We start from the raw sequence: 15,133 nt of genomic DNA, 5'->3' as shown, positions 1-15,133 counted from the left end.
ATATGAATTACTGCTACTTTATTTGTACGTTTTAGAACGATTTTGCTCATCCACCACTGTTAGGTTTATGACCATCATGCTTGCGTAAAAATACCAAAATCGTACGAAAATCGTAATAGTGCTGTCAAACGATTAATCGCGATTAATCACATCTAAAATAAGTTTTTGCATAGACTTGACTAAAAGCAAATTTTAACTATAAAAATAAATTCATCTTTGTATTGTTGCCCACCTTTTTTTTTTCCAGTTTGTTGAGTTGTTACGTTCTTTATTTATTCGGTCACAAATAAACAATAATATAAGGAGAGGACACAATATTGTTTATTAAAAACACATTTCAGATTGAGTGCGTTTAGAGACAAGTTCATCAGAATTAAATCATTGTTATTTATCATAATAACAGCTGCATATGAACTATGTCAGCCATGCTGAAAGTTGTGATAAATGAGCCTCAAGTTTATAAATTACAAACAGTCCAAAAAATTTAAAAAGCGCTGTCTCTTATTATAGAGGGACATTCGGACTCATAAAAAAACATGGCTTCTCAGGTTTAAAACATGTTTCGGATTATTTTCAATATGTACAACAAAAACCCTGCAACACAAAGCAACAATTTATGTAAACTTTAGAAGCACCTCCCAGCAGTTAAAAAAAAAACTTAAAAAAAACCTGACAAATAATTAATAAATAATGCGACAATTTTTCCTAAAACATCTCTGACTTTTCTGTTGCAAAGCACCATGAGTCATTTTAAAGGATGTTAAACAGCTCTTAAATGTCACAGTATGTTCAGATTTTGGCACATGGTGAATGTAATCACACAGGTAGTGGTTAAGAAAGCTCTGGAAGGGCGTCCCGGCTTGAGAGTCTCTCTCTATCTCTGTCTCTGTCCAGAGGAGCAGCCAGCTCCTCCAGCTGCTGTTGCTGACTGTTCTCCAACTCTTCCAAGCGTCTCCGCAGCACAGACAACTCCCTCTGGTGCTGATCCTCCTGAGGGAGGAAAGGCAGAAACGGATGAGTGGATTAAAGAGAGGAGGAAAATAGAGAAAGGAGGATGGAAAAGCAGCAGATTTATATCCTGGGTTATGTTATGGCTGACAAGAGAATGTTCTTTGTAGATGGGATGTTTGCAGACACCTGTATGTTTGAGAAGATGGACTCTGCTGGGATGAGTAGGGATTGGGCCAGAGGGGTGGAGGAGGTCATCTGGTTGCCCAGCAGTAAACGACGAAACTCATTGTGTCTCCTCTGCAGCTCCTTCAGACGCTTGCTGAGCTGAGCATGTTCTTCAGAGTATGAGGGTTTCCTAAGCACACACACATTTATAAAACATTATATAAACATACATAAATCCATACTCTGATATCATTCTCTGATAGTGTTATAAATTGAAAGAGGAAGTACTTTCTGGCTGTGCTTGCTTCAATTTCAAGTTCTTCTATCTTGGCTTCCAGGAGCTGAATCTTGTCTTGGAGTTTGTTTTCTTTCAGTTCTGTCATGGTTTTTCTCTGGACAAAAAAAAGAATAATAATGCACCTTTATAATTTATTGTCCTGACAATAAATACAATAAAAAATAGAAAAGCACCAAACAAAAACTTAAAAGATGGAAGCAAGCAAGGTGGAACAGTTTATGTTCCAAAAACAAGTTTGTAGTTTAGACAGTACCTTTTTCTGTGCAAATGCTGCCCTCTGTAGGCGCTCTTTGGCCTGGCTGTATTTCTCCCTTAGTTCTGCTTCTCTTTCCTGCAGTTTGTGTTTCTCCTCCAACCATTCCACTCGCCTTTCCTCCACCAACCTGTGACAATAAAACATTGACATTGCACTTAATTAACTTAATTCGCTGTTTACTACATTGTTACCATTTTTAGCCTATTTTCATGGAAAAAACAGTAAAATCAGATCAACTATTAATCATAAAATTGACAATTGTAATAAGGGAGATATGGATGTACAAACAGGATCATTTAAATACAGAAAGAACAAAATCTAAATAGTTCTTAGGTACAAAAATTCAAGAAGTTTAGTTGAAAGTGAACAGGAATCAGAAAAACGGATGTGGACCACAAAACCAGTCATAAGGGTACATTTTTGGAAATCGAAATTTATACATCACCTGAAAGCTGAACAAATAAGCTTTCCATTGATGTATGGTTTGTTATGACAGAACAAAAAAAAAAAATCTAAATATTGAGAAAATCACCTTTAAAGTTGTCCAAATGAAGTTCTTAGCAATGCACATTACTACTCAAAAATTAAGTTTTGATGTATTTACGGTAGGAAATTTACAAAATATCTTAATGAAACATGATCTTTACTTCCTAATGATTTTTGCCATTAAAGAAAAATCAATCATTTTGATCCATACAATGTATTGTTGGCTGTTGCTACAAATATACCCGTGCTACTTAAGACTGGTTTTGTGGTCCAGGGTCACATATGAGCACCAAGAATTTACGCAAGTAATAGATATATTCACAGCTCTGATATATTCACATATGATAATACGGTTTTATTACTAAGATGATTTATTTAATATAGCTGTCAGGCCAAAAAAAAAAAAAAAAAGAGCTCTAATGTACCATTATCAACAAATCACCCATATTTGTAATTGAAGGGAAACATGTCTATCAAGCACTTTTATTCAAGTTGAGCCTTGCTTTGAAACCAACATTTCATTTTACCAACAAGCTTCTAATCTGAAGAAATGCTAAATGGCACGTTTTGATGCTCGCTCAGCAAGCTGTCAGCATTCTCCGAAATATTTTTGGTTCTCATTTGACAGCGATACAAGTATCCAGGTTACGATAAGGCGTACCTCTCGGCTTCCTGTTGGGTCCGTTCCATTTGTGTGCGAGCGCTGCGTAGGTCCTCTCTCAGTCGCTCCAGACTTTCTCTCAACTTGCTGTTGGTGTCCAGCAACTCACTCTCTGAGTGCGACACTGTTCCTATCTGTAGATTCAGCTCAGCGTTTTGCTGATAAACACAATTTACAAAACAAGTTATTTGAGTTATATAATACATCACGACTTCCATCTCTATATAATGTGTGTCTACAGTAATTTCACTTATTTCCCAGTGCTTACTCGTCTCAGGTCGGCGTTTTCTGCTCTTACGGTCTCAAGCTCTTCCAGTTGTTGACCTTGCTGCTGAACTTTGGCTCTGTATCACAATCATTCAGACGAAAAATTAACAGGGGCATATTTTCTTACTGTTTACAGCTACTGAGCATTTAGTAATTTCTTCTTACTCAGGTAAAGTCAACGTAAAATAATGTGACAATATGTGACCCTGGACCACAAAACCAGTCTTAAGTCGCTGGGGCATATTTGTAGCAATAGCCAAAAAATACATTGTATGGGTCAAAATGATTGATTTTTCTTTTATGCCAAAAATCATTAGGAAATTAAGTAAACATCATGTTCCATGAAAGATATTTCATAAATTTCCTACTGTAAATATATCAAAACTTTTTTTGATTAGTAATATGCATTATTAAGGACAACTTTAAAGACGATTTTCTCAGTATTTTGAATTTTTGCACCCTCAGATTCCAGATTTTAAAATAGTTGTATCTCGAACAAATATTGTACTAGCCTAACAAACCAAACATTAATGGAAAACTTATTTATTCAGCTTTTAGATGATGTATAAATCTCAATTTCGAAAAACTGACCCTTATGACTGGTTTTGTGGTCCAGGGTCACATATGGTGAATGATACAAGTTACGTTTTCTATCAAGAACAGGAAGTAAAAAGGGTCCATACTGATTTCATGTGGACATTAAACAGAAATATATGACCCCCACAGAAGCTTGCCTCAGGTTTTGCAGTTCCTTACGAACTGACTCTTCACCCAATTGTGCGGCACGGAGACGCTCCTCCCACTCCTCTTTCTGAGAGCTTCCTGTTGCCTCCTGAAGAGCTTTCTGCTGTTCAAGCTCAGATAAACGATTCTCCAGCTCCAGTCTGATGACAATAAAAAAAACATTTGAATGCAGAACAAGGCATGAAGCTTTGAATCAGATTCTCACCTGATATTAAAGGATAAGTTCACTTCCAGAATAAAAATTCTCTCATAATTTACTCACCCCCATGTGATCCAAGACTTCATGTCTTTCTGTCTTCAGTAACAAAGCAATTAAGGTATTTGAGGAAAACATTTCAGGATTTTGCTCCGTATAGTGGACTTCAATGGTGGCCAACGGGTTGAAGGTCCAAATTGCAGTGTCAATGCAGCTTCAAACAGCTTTACACGATCCCAGCCAAGAAATAGGGATCTTAACTAGTGAAATGATCGGTCATTTTCTTAAAACAAGTAGTACCAACCCAGTGTTTAAACACCCTTTAAAAAAAAGGGTAAAACAACAATGTTGGACAATTTTTAAGTTGGTTTTGAAGAGTTTTTCACCTTATCCCACCTTTTTGAACACAAGATGACCATTTGTGGTTAAAAAGTATATAAACTTAAATTTTTTTAGAAAATGACTGATCGCTAGATGTCTTATATCCCTTATTCCTTGGCTGGGATCGTGTAGAGCCCTTTGAAGCTGCATTGCAATTTGGACCTTCAACCCACTGATCCCCATTAAAGTCCACTATATCGAGAAAAGTCTCGTTTTCCTCAAAAACCTTCATTTGTCACTGAAGATGAAAAGACATGAACATCTTGGAAGATTTGGGGGTGAGTAAATTCTCAGGAACTCTTTATTCTGGAAGTGAACTTATCCTTTAATAACAGTGTTTACTTTTCTTCCTGAAGGGTGGCCATCTTGTGTATCTCCTCCTCTCTTGCGGCCTGAACCCTGCGCACCATCTCACGCTCTTTTTCAGATATCAACTCTTTATTTTTCTCCAATGCTGACTTTAAGACCTCAATATCTGACTGTAGACCTAAGAGAGAAAAAGATATTCTGTTATCGTTGTAAAATACGTTCCAAGAAAATAAACGAAAGGCAAGATGTTTACCTTCTACTTGGCAATGCAGTGTATCTCTGTCTCTTTCTAGTTCTCCTTTGGCTCTGACACACTCTAGTTTTACGTTACTCAACTCCAACTTATGCGTGTGCTTCATCTCTTCAATCTGGCCAATGAAACACACAATCGACAGGGTATATTACTATAGACATCAAGGATGTGGTAATAAAATCTGACTGGTCAAAGTCACTCAGGCTGTATTTATGCACCTGACTGTTGAGCGAGTTGATCTCCCTTTCAGCTTTGTGCAGTTTGCCTGTGAGGAGTGTGTTTTGTTCCTGAGATAGACGGAGTTCACTTTCGGTCCGGTCCAACTGCATACGAATAGACTGCTTCTCTGCCTGAACAACAACACAGGAAGAGAGACAATGGCCTTCGAATGTCTTAATAAAAATCGTATTTTGTCATTCAAATGTGATATGTTTATGTCAAATGTTGTGATATATACACATTACATATGAATAAAAACATTCAAATGTGATTATTTGATTATAGAAATGCAAAATATTAAAATATTTATAATGAAATAAATGTAAAATAGAACTTTTAAAATTCTAAAACATGAATCCTGCATTAAAATACTATACTTAATACATATTTATCATGTAAATCCCATATAAAATATTTATTTTATTTTTAAAATATGTCAAAAAAAAAAAAAAAAAAAGTGAAAACAGTGCGCTCATCCTACACATACGACAGTGTGCGTAGATCAGTAAAAAATCTTAAATTACGTAAAATGCAAAAAGCAGGATTCGCACTTACTAATAAACCTAATTAAAGTGGGTTTTATTAGATTTTTATTGTAGAAAAATCACGAATGGATCCTCAGGATCAAACATTTCAGCACTAGGCCTTCCTCATTCCTCAGGCCTTCCTTCATTTTTAAAATATTTATAATACTTGCATAGTAGTTGCTTCCATATTCGCATCATGAGCATTACCCACAGTTCTGACAAATTTGTTATCTATATATATATATATATATATATATATATATATTAGACTTTTTACACTGAACTTGCCTCATTTGCTTCATCAAACCTTATTTGTATCATCAAAAATATACAACTTTTATCCGCTCACCTCCAGGGCTTTTACCGCAGCCTGGGATTCGGCCAGCTGTCGGATCTGGATCCGCTGTACGTTTTCGGCCTGAGCACCTGAGTTATTTCTCTCCGCCCTGAGTTCAGTGACTTCTGCCTCCAGTCCTTTGAGCCGCTGGTGGAGTTGAGCTTTCTCCCTCAGCAGGGCTTCAACACGCTTCCCGTCCCGTGCCGGGTCTCCGCTCTGCAGCTGAACGGCTAGATCCTCCTTATCACGCTCAAGTCGGGCCAACTGTACAATCACATATATAACACTCCTTCATAAAAAGACACTGCTGGGTCAAAATTCAATTTAAAGTGATAAAACATACATCAGCTTCATGCCGTATCCGCCTCTCCTCCAGGACTCGGGCGTGCTCCTCTTTCTGGTGATCATACTCTGACTTGAGGAAAGTGAGGTCATAACGGAGCTTATTATATTCGGACCTGTAATTCTCTGCTTCCTGTCACAGAGAGAAATAAAAATGGACATGTTAAGACAAAACTTACATTTGTAGATGCTTAGTGTTTTTGTAGAAAAGACAAAGCAATCAGTTTGTTTTCCATCTGTGATGGACAGGATTCTAGCTGTAGCATGTACTCAGGTGGCTGTCATAGAAACAGGAGCTAATAGTTGTGGAGTGGGAGTCAGCTGGTGTGGAGGGGCATTTTTTTTTTTTTTTTTTTTTACCTCCTGGAGTTTGTTGAAGCGTTCTCTGATGGGAGCCTCCAACTCCTGCTGCACCTGTGCTTTCAAGAGCTCCAGCCGCTGAGGGGTCAGCACCTTAAACACATGATCAACACAACACAAAAATGCCACTTTGTCAGCAAAATGTCTGATTCAAGCATAGTGAGACACGTATGTTTGCACATTTATCTCGGCAGCACCAAGATATAGTTTCAGTGGACATAGTTTGTAAACTATATAATTTATAATCTAACTAACTGAAATAATAAAGTGTAAGAAATAAAATGAAGTTTAAGTACTAAAATTATTAAAACTGAAATAAAATAAAGCTAAATACAAATAATTTATTGTTATAAATACATCTAAGGTTATTATCTAAAACTAAAACTACTAAAACGTTTTTGGTAATTGCAATTAAACTGAAAAAATAAATAAAAGAAAAGAAATTATTAGGTGAAAATGTTAAACTTTAAAATGTAAATGTTTTCGTAGCAACTAACTGAAATAAATAAAGTTGAAATACTAAAATTATTAAATCTGAAATAAAATAAAGCTAAATAGAAATAATCTAATTATTGTTATAAATACATTTATTGTTATTGCTAACTAAACTAAAACTATGAAAACACTGAAATAAAATAAAATAAAATAAAATAAAATAAAATAAAATAAAATAAAATAAAATAGGTGAAAATGTTTAACTTTACAAAATGTAAATACTGTTGTGGCAACTAACTAAAATAAAACTGAAATAAAATAAAGCTAAATATAAATAATTCACTTATTGTTATAAATAATTTTATTAACTAAAACTAAATGTCTTAAAACTATTAAGACATTTTTAGTAATTGTAATAAAACTGAAGTAAAATAAAATAAAAATATTAGGTGAAAATTTTAAACTTTAAAAACTTAAATATTGTTGTAACAACTAAATAGTAAAATAGTAAAAATGTTTTATTGTTGTAAATAAATTAATTAACTAAAACCTAAACTATTAAAAAACCTGAAATAAAATAAAATAAAATATTTTATTTTATTTTAAAGCTCTATATGCATATATAAAAATCCTGATATTATTGATTTCTATTTTGTCTGTGAATGTGAGATCATCCGTAGCGACTTCAAGTGACATGGGGAGCCTACGTATGGAGCTGCCAACGTCAGCTACAGCTTTACAGAGAACATAAATAAAAATTAAAAAAAAAATTAAAAAAAAGTGTGGTGACGTGGTGAAAATATTAAATATAAGATTTAATTTGATTTAATTTAATTATTTCTTCTATTCCCCATATTTCCATTAGTGTTATTTCACAATTTGGATTAATTCACTATTATTTTACTTTTTTATTAAATAGTAAATATATATTTTACTATTATTTTAAATTATGGAAAATAGCTATAATAAAAAATAAGTAGGTGTTTATTTGTATTTTATTATTTAATAATGTGCAATTTGAAACTTTAAAGGCATAGTTTACCCATTAATGAACATTTGTGATTATTTACTCACCCTGAAGTTGTTCCAAACCTGTAAGACTTTTTTCTTCGGCTCAAGACAAAAGAAGATATTTTGGGGTAACCAAACAGTTCCAGGTCCCCATTGGCTTTCACAGAATTGTTTTTCTGTATGTAGATGTTTGGTTACCAACATTCTTCAGAATATCTTCTTTTATGTTCAGCAGAAGAAAGTAAGTAAGCCACACAGGTTTGGAACAACCTGAGGGCAAGTAAATCATGACAGAATTGTCATTTTTGGGTGAATTATTACCTTATATATTGTCATATACATTCAGTTTATGAACAACCAGTATTAGTGTTCTTATTTATTCACTAGCATGTAAAACTAGCGTTTTATATAATACTTCTGAATGTCATAATAAAATGACTATGATAAATAACAAAAGTTACTACATGTGTTGCCTATTTATGTGAAAATAAATCTAAAATGTACAAAAACGTATACCTGCAGTCTGAGCTCCTCCAGCTCACGTGTTTTATCCAGCAGTTCTCCTCTGAGCTCCGCCAGCAGCAGCTGCTGTTTCTCCTGAGCGACCTGTCGATCACTGAGCAGGCGTTTCAGTTCACTCTGCGCCCTGGTGTATTCATCCTGCAGTCTGCACACACACAATCATTTGCTCAGCTTAACCAAACACAGTAGATGTTGAAGTTTAACAAGAAATCTTACAGTATATACATATGCAGTATTCCCTCACAGCACAGTCCCTCACCTGGTGTGCTCCACTTTCAAAGTCTGATAGTTGGTCTTATGGTTCTCACAACGCATTCTCTCATCAATAAGCATTTTCTGCAGCTCCATGTCAGAGCTGGTGAGTCCCGAAGAGCCGCTCAGGAGGACTGCGGCTTTCCCACCTCCTCCTGCAGGTTCCAGGTTTGGGAACAGGGCAGATGACTGCCCTAACGCTGGAGGGTTCATCTGGTCCATAGCAGAAAAAAAAGAGCGAGGGAACAAAAGCAAAAGATCTTATAATGTTACCTCCCCCAGAAACCACTACAACCTCAAGATCTCAATCAACACAATGATTCCACTTCAGCCAACCAAAGTCGAGATGCAGACGTATCTCATCAGGACTGACTGTTTTAAATCAGTTTTAAGAGGCTAGTTAGCAGGAACAAAGCATCTAATCACTACATGTGCTATACAAGGGTCCTTATTTGCTGCTTTGCCCTCAAGTGATTAGTTGTGAAGCTCAGGCTGGTCTCCAGTGATTCACTCTGTGTTGTAGAAACAGAGCTACTTCAGCATAATCACATAACGGCTTCTCATGTTGTCAAAGCAACTGAACCTCTCGGGAAACTAGCGCAAGATGAAGCATTTCGTGTTGTCTGTGAGTGGAAGTCAGTGCATAGATAGTTTTAACCGCTGCTACATTGAAATGTCATGCAAACAGTGCTTGATAAACACTGCAAACTGCACTTATTTCGTAAGTAAACATCTCTGCTGGGCGTAAACAACCTCCTGAGTTCAAAACTGTGCAAACCATAATAATACATTTGTGTGTTAGGGTAAAAAGTGAATAATTTGAAAAGCTGTTGTAAAGTTACCTGATCCAACACTGACAGCGACGCACTGTTACGTCTTGATGATGGCGGCCGGAGTCGCCTTTCAAAATAAAAGACTTAGTTTGCTTTCCGTTATCCGGTTAACTATTAGCATTAACTTTTATATTTAGTTAAATTTATATATACACATTTTATTAAATCAAATTTTATTTGTGTATTTTAATTAAATATTTATATATATATTTACCCTTACGAAAATTACCATGGTGTTGGTATTCAAACTATAATTTAACCATGGTATTTGTAGTAAAACGGTGGTTTTACAAATTGGTAATTAATACGCCAAAAAAACATGGTTACACAATTACTATAATAAAACCATGGCTCATTTTTGTAAAGGTAATGCTGTCAAACGATTATTTCCGATTAATCGCATCAAAAAAATAAAGGTTTTTGTTTACATAATATATGTGTGTGTGCTGTGTATATTTATTATGTATATATAAATGCACATACAAACATGTATACATTTTCAAAATATTTACATGTATGTATATAAGTATATTCAAATATAATTTATATTTTACTCTTTTTATATTTATATTATTGTATTAAATATGTATTTATGTATAATTAATAATTAATGTACATAGTACACACACATATATTTTATAAACAAAAACATTTTAGATGTGAATAATCATTTGACAGCACCTATATTTAGTGCTGTCAAACGACTATTTCCGATTAATCGCATCCAAAATAAAGGGTTTTATTTACATAACATATGAGTGTGTACTTTGTATATATATATATATATATATATGTGATGTATATATAAATGCGCATACATACATGTATACATTTTCAAAATTTAAAATATGTATAATTAATAATGTATAATAAATAAAGAAAAATTACAAATATTTAAAATTAACATTTTATATATAAACATATACACATGCATAGATGAGTGTGTGTTTATATATACACTACCGTTCAAAAGTTTGGGGTCAGTAAGACTTGTAATAGTCTTTAAAGAAGTCTCTTATGCTCATCAAGGCTTCATTTATTTGATTGAAAATATAGAAAAAAAACAGTAATATTGCAAAATGTTTTTACAATATAAAATGTTTTTTATTTTAACATACTTTAAAATAAAATTTATTCCTGTGATGAAAAGCTGAATTTTTATCAGCTGTTACTCCAGTCTTAAGTGTCACATGATCCTTCAGAAATCATTCTAATATGCAGATTTATTATTAGAATGATCAATGTTGGATAATATCAACAGTTGTGCTGCCAAATATTTTTTGGAACCTGTGATTTTTTTCAGGATTCTTTCATGAATAACAAGTTTAAAAAGTACAGTGTTTATTCAAAATATAAATATTTTGTAACACTGTAAATTATTTATTATTAACTTTTAATAACCTTTAATTATTAACTTAATACATCCTTGGTGAATAAAAGTATTAATTTCTTAAAAAAAAAAAAAAAGAAAAAAAAGAAACAATAAAAATGCACTGACCCCAAACTTTTGAACAGTAGTGTACATAATAAATACACACAGTACACTGACATTATTTTGTAAACAAATCGATTAATGCGATTAATCGTTTGACAGCACATACTATTGACTTTGACTGATGTTATTTTAAAATCATTTGTTTTAATTTGACATGTTTATGACTTAATTCATTACTGGCTTTTCAATAAACTCATCAATTAAACTTTATCAAATCCCCTGTAGTTCCATCACGGACCCCGGCTTGGAAAACCTTGACATAATGTAATGCTTAATAACAACCAATGGAATATATTTTGTACCATATGGTACAAGGTTATCATATTTAAATCAATGTGATAAACAAGTTAGGTCAAAAATAATCTAAAAGTAATCAAAAAGTACTCTGCTTATACTAAATAAAAAATGTAATGTAATGGATTACGTTACTAACTACAATTTTTGTCATGTACTTTGGAATCAGTAACGGATTACAATTTGTAATCTACTCCACTCTCTCTATATGTATATGAGGGGCGAACGTTGCAATGTCTATGCAATGTGAAATAACGCTTTTATGCCAGCAGAGGGCGAAAATTGACAGAACGTGAATTTAGTCCTTCAGTGCAATTTGTTCTGTCAAACTGTTCCTTACTGGCGTCACATGTAAGCTGTTTAAGCAGATATCCAGACTTTCATTCATACGGATAATTTTGTGGTAGTGCGTAGGTAAGTTTTGGACTTAAAGGATAATATTATCTGCAGAACACAATAACCACAGTAAAAGTAGTGTTTATGTACCCATGGCTGTGTTCAACATTTGTTTTTGTTTCCTATTTGATTTTATATGGGTACTTATCGTTCCTTCAGCTATTCCAACATACACGGTTTATAAAAAGATGTGTTGGGATTGGCGCGAGTGTTTTTATGTTGGCATTGCAGTCCCTGAACCTCTTGATATCTTTGGGCATGAACCAGCCCTCTTGCTGTTATGAAAGTTATTTATAGTTTTTTAAGCATTTTATCTTTAAAAGGACAAGAGATTAAACCACTCCTGAAATAGCCACTGTTTTCTCACAGTTTATGATGTGTGAGTGAAGATAGAGAGACAGTGTTTCTTTTTTAACCTGAACATTTTATTCAGGTGCTCAGAGAAGAATGAGCTCATTATGCTGCCTTTTCAGATTAAGGTACATTCGTTTTTTTTTTTTTTTCTTTTTTTATAACATAAAAATGATAAAAATTTAAGCTGTGTAGTGCAAAGGTGCCAGAAACAGTTAATCACAATAGCTGCCCACTCTTTCTAGCCAATCAGAAGCCTCTATGCCTACATCTTAGCACACTTCCGGTCTTTGTTTTGAATTTACTTTTTTGCTTCCTTTTTCTTATATTAGCTAACTATGTGACATACAGTTGAAGTCAAAAGTTTACAAAATGTGAATTACAAAATGCATGTTATTTTTTATTATTATATTTTATTAGTAATGACCTGAATAAGATATTTCACATAAAAGACATTTACATATGATCCACAAGAGAAAATAACAGACGTTTACATACACTTGCTTCTTAATACTGTGTTAACTAAATGATCCACTGCTTTTTTTTCTTTATTTTGTTTTGTGATAGTTTTTCACGAGTGCCTTGTCTGAACAGTTAAACTCTCTTCTTCAGAAAAATCCTTTTTTTTTTTTAGCATCTTTGTGCATTTGAACCCTTTCCAACAATGACTATATGATTTTAAGATCTATCTTTTTTACACTGAAGACAGCTGACTGACTCATGCAGCTATTACAGATGGTTCAAACGCTCACTGATGCTACAGAAGGGAAAACAATTCATTAAAAGCCAGGGTGTAAACTTTTGAACAGAATGGAGATGTGTACATTTTTCTTATTTTGCCTAAATATCATATTTTTTTTCATTTAGTACTGCCTTTCAGAAGCTACAGAAAACACTTACATGTTTCCCAGAAGACAAAATAAGTTAAATTTACCCTGATCTTCAAATTCAAAAAAAGCTGGCTCTTAATGCATCATTTTTTCTTCTGGAGCATCAGTGAGTGCTTAAACCTTCTGTAATTGTCGCATATGAGTCTCTCAGTTGTTCTCAGTGTAAAAGATGGATCTCAAAATCATGTAGTCATTGTTGGAAAAGGTTTAAATACACAGAAATGCTGATAAACCAACAAATTTATGGGACCTGAAGGATTTTTCTGAAGAACCACGGGCAGTTTAACTGTTCAGAACAAACAAGGGACTCCTGAACAGCTATCACTAAACAAAAACACACAGCTGTGGATCATTCAGGTAACAACACAGTATTAAGAATCAAGTGTATGTAAACTTTTGAACAGGGTAATTTTTATAAATTCAACTGTTATTTTCTCCTGGCGGAGTATATGCAAACATCTTTTATGTAAAATATCTTATTCAGGCCAGTACTAAATAAAAAATAACATGCATTTGATATGATCCCTCTTATTTTGGTAAATTTTTTTAACATTTTGCAGATTCTGTAAGGTGTATGTAAACTTTTGACCTCAACTGTAAGTTGTGTCCCAAAAGACATTCAATACACATTGCACTTATACTATGAACTCTACCATCTAATATATGAATTTTAGTTTATTGTGAAGGTTATTTTGTAATCCAGCATCGGTGCCTAATAGCCCCTGTCCTTCTGCTTTGTAAGGAAAGCTAAAAATGTTTACAGCACCTTTAACTTATTAACTTATCATCAATCTTTTTAAGAGTCTTTTAAATTTGTACTATGATGATTTTTTTAAATACTTTATTTAAAAAACATGTTTCCCATCATTGTGTGAATCAGCTTTCCATTTCCCAGTAAGCCTCTGTGGAAAATGTAACAACATTTGCTGCACTCATTTTCTGCTCTGCATTGTGGGTCACAGTATGATGGTAGGTATTCACTCCCACTGAGAACTTAATCAGCGCCTCAGTTTTCACTTACTCAGGACATTTATCACTCAAACTTCTCACTTCCAAGTACAGCAACTCCACTGATGTCATAGTGGTCAAATTAAAAGTTTTCCACTCAGTTAAACAAAGTATTTCAATCTGTTGTATTTTTCAACTCTAAATCTATAACCTAAACCAAAAGTGGAAGAACAACAGTTATTCATGTTTAAGGCAACTGCTAGTCAAGCATGATCATGCCATTTAGATTTAATGCTGAAAACATCTGCGCTGCTGAGAGCGATTATTAATTAAAAAGGCTGAGCTTTTCATCCATTTATTTACTTTGATTCCCTGCCATGTTTTCACTCAAATGCATGGAGTCCCCATATGGCCCTCCACCTAAACTGCAAAATTTTTTTTTACTCATTGCATTCTCTCAAAGCAGTGACATAAACTCCAGATCCATAATCTTCTCGCATCTGTTTCTTTTCAGACAGGATGGAGATAAAAATGTGGCTCGGGAGAAAAACTGCGGTACTACGCTTGCCCTTCCCCCTCAGAAAAATGCCTTTCTAATGTTTCAGTCACTCATGGCCAATGTTCTCTAGACATACACATCACAGGACTGACTTCATGTGGACATACACGTCTCCATTTTATACACTGTACAGTTTTTCTTGTTGGAGAATTGTACATGTGGGTTTTAACTTGCCTTGCATGGAAAAGGAAATTGGATTTATCCTTACATAAGCCTAAAACATGTAAGCATAAGTATTTGAGATAAAATGAAATTTACAACACTACTGTATGCCACAAAGGGCACTATATTTCGTCTCTTCATGGCCAGCTATTATCATGGCATGAAGAGAATGATCAAATTAGTTGAATTTAATGAAACTGTTGCATACTTTGAACTAAACATGAACTACTCAA

At 33.9% G+C, this 15,133-nt stretch overlaps 2 protein-coding genes across 3 annotated transcripts in view; one reads left to right on the top strand and one right to left on the bottom strand.

Moving 5' to 3' along the window:
- Nucleotides 1-303: 303 nt before the first annotated feature.
- cep83 (centrosomal protein 83) lies at nt 304-9,860 on the bottom strand. 2 transcript variants are annotated; one of them, XM_051108596.1, is made up of 16 exons: nt 9,815-9,860; nt 8,980-9,185; nt 8,715-8,865; nt 6,753-6,845; nt 6,394-6,525; nt 6,063-6,314; nt 5,186-5,317; nt 4,968-5,082; nt 4,748-4,892; nt 3,819-3,968; nt 3,086-3,161; nt 2,818-2,975; nt 1,668-1,797; nt 1,405-1,508; nt 1,138-1,306; nt 304-990 (listed from the first exon to the last, which is right to left on the bottom strand). In XM_051108596.1, the coding sequence occupies exons 2-16, from the start codon at nt 9,183-9,185 to the stop codon at nt 832-834; spliced, it is 2,172 nt and encodes a 723-aa protein (XP_050964553.1). In that variant the 5' UTR covers nt 9,815-9,860; the 3' UTR covers nt 304-831. The 2 variants fall into 2 exon arrangements, with proteins under 2 accessions (XP_050964553.1, XP_050964552.1); XM_051108595.1 differs by lacking the exon at nt 9,815-9,860 and having other exon boundaries at nt 8,980-9,194.
- A 2,078-nt stretch (nt 9,861-11,938) lies between these two features.
- The window catches only part of ccdc146 (coiled-coil domain containing 146), a 70,253-nt gene continuing 67,058 nt past the window's right edge, over nt 11,939-15,133 (top strand). Inside the window, exon 1 of the mRNA XM_051107163.1 lies at nt 11,939-12,008. The gene's annotated coding sequence lies outside the window, so the exon portion shown is untranslated. The remainder of the gene's footprint in view (nt 12,009-15,133) is intronic.

Source organism: Labeo rohita, chromosome 4 (assembly GCF_022985175.1).
Source record: "Labeo rohita strain BAU-BD-2019 chromosome 4, IGBB_LRoh.1.0, whole genome shotgun sequence".
NCBI classification, from domain to species: Eukaryota; Metazoa; Chordata; class Actinopteri; order Cypriniformes; family Cyprinidae; genus Labeo; species Labeo rohita.
The sequence above is the reverse complement of the archived record's forward strand: the minus strand, read 5'-3'. Positions and strand labels throughout refer to the sequence as shown.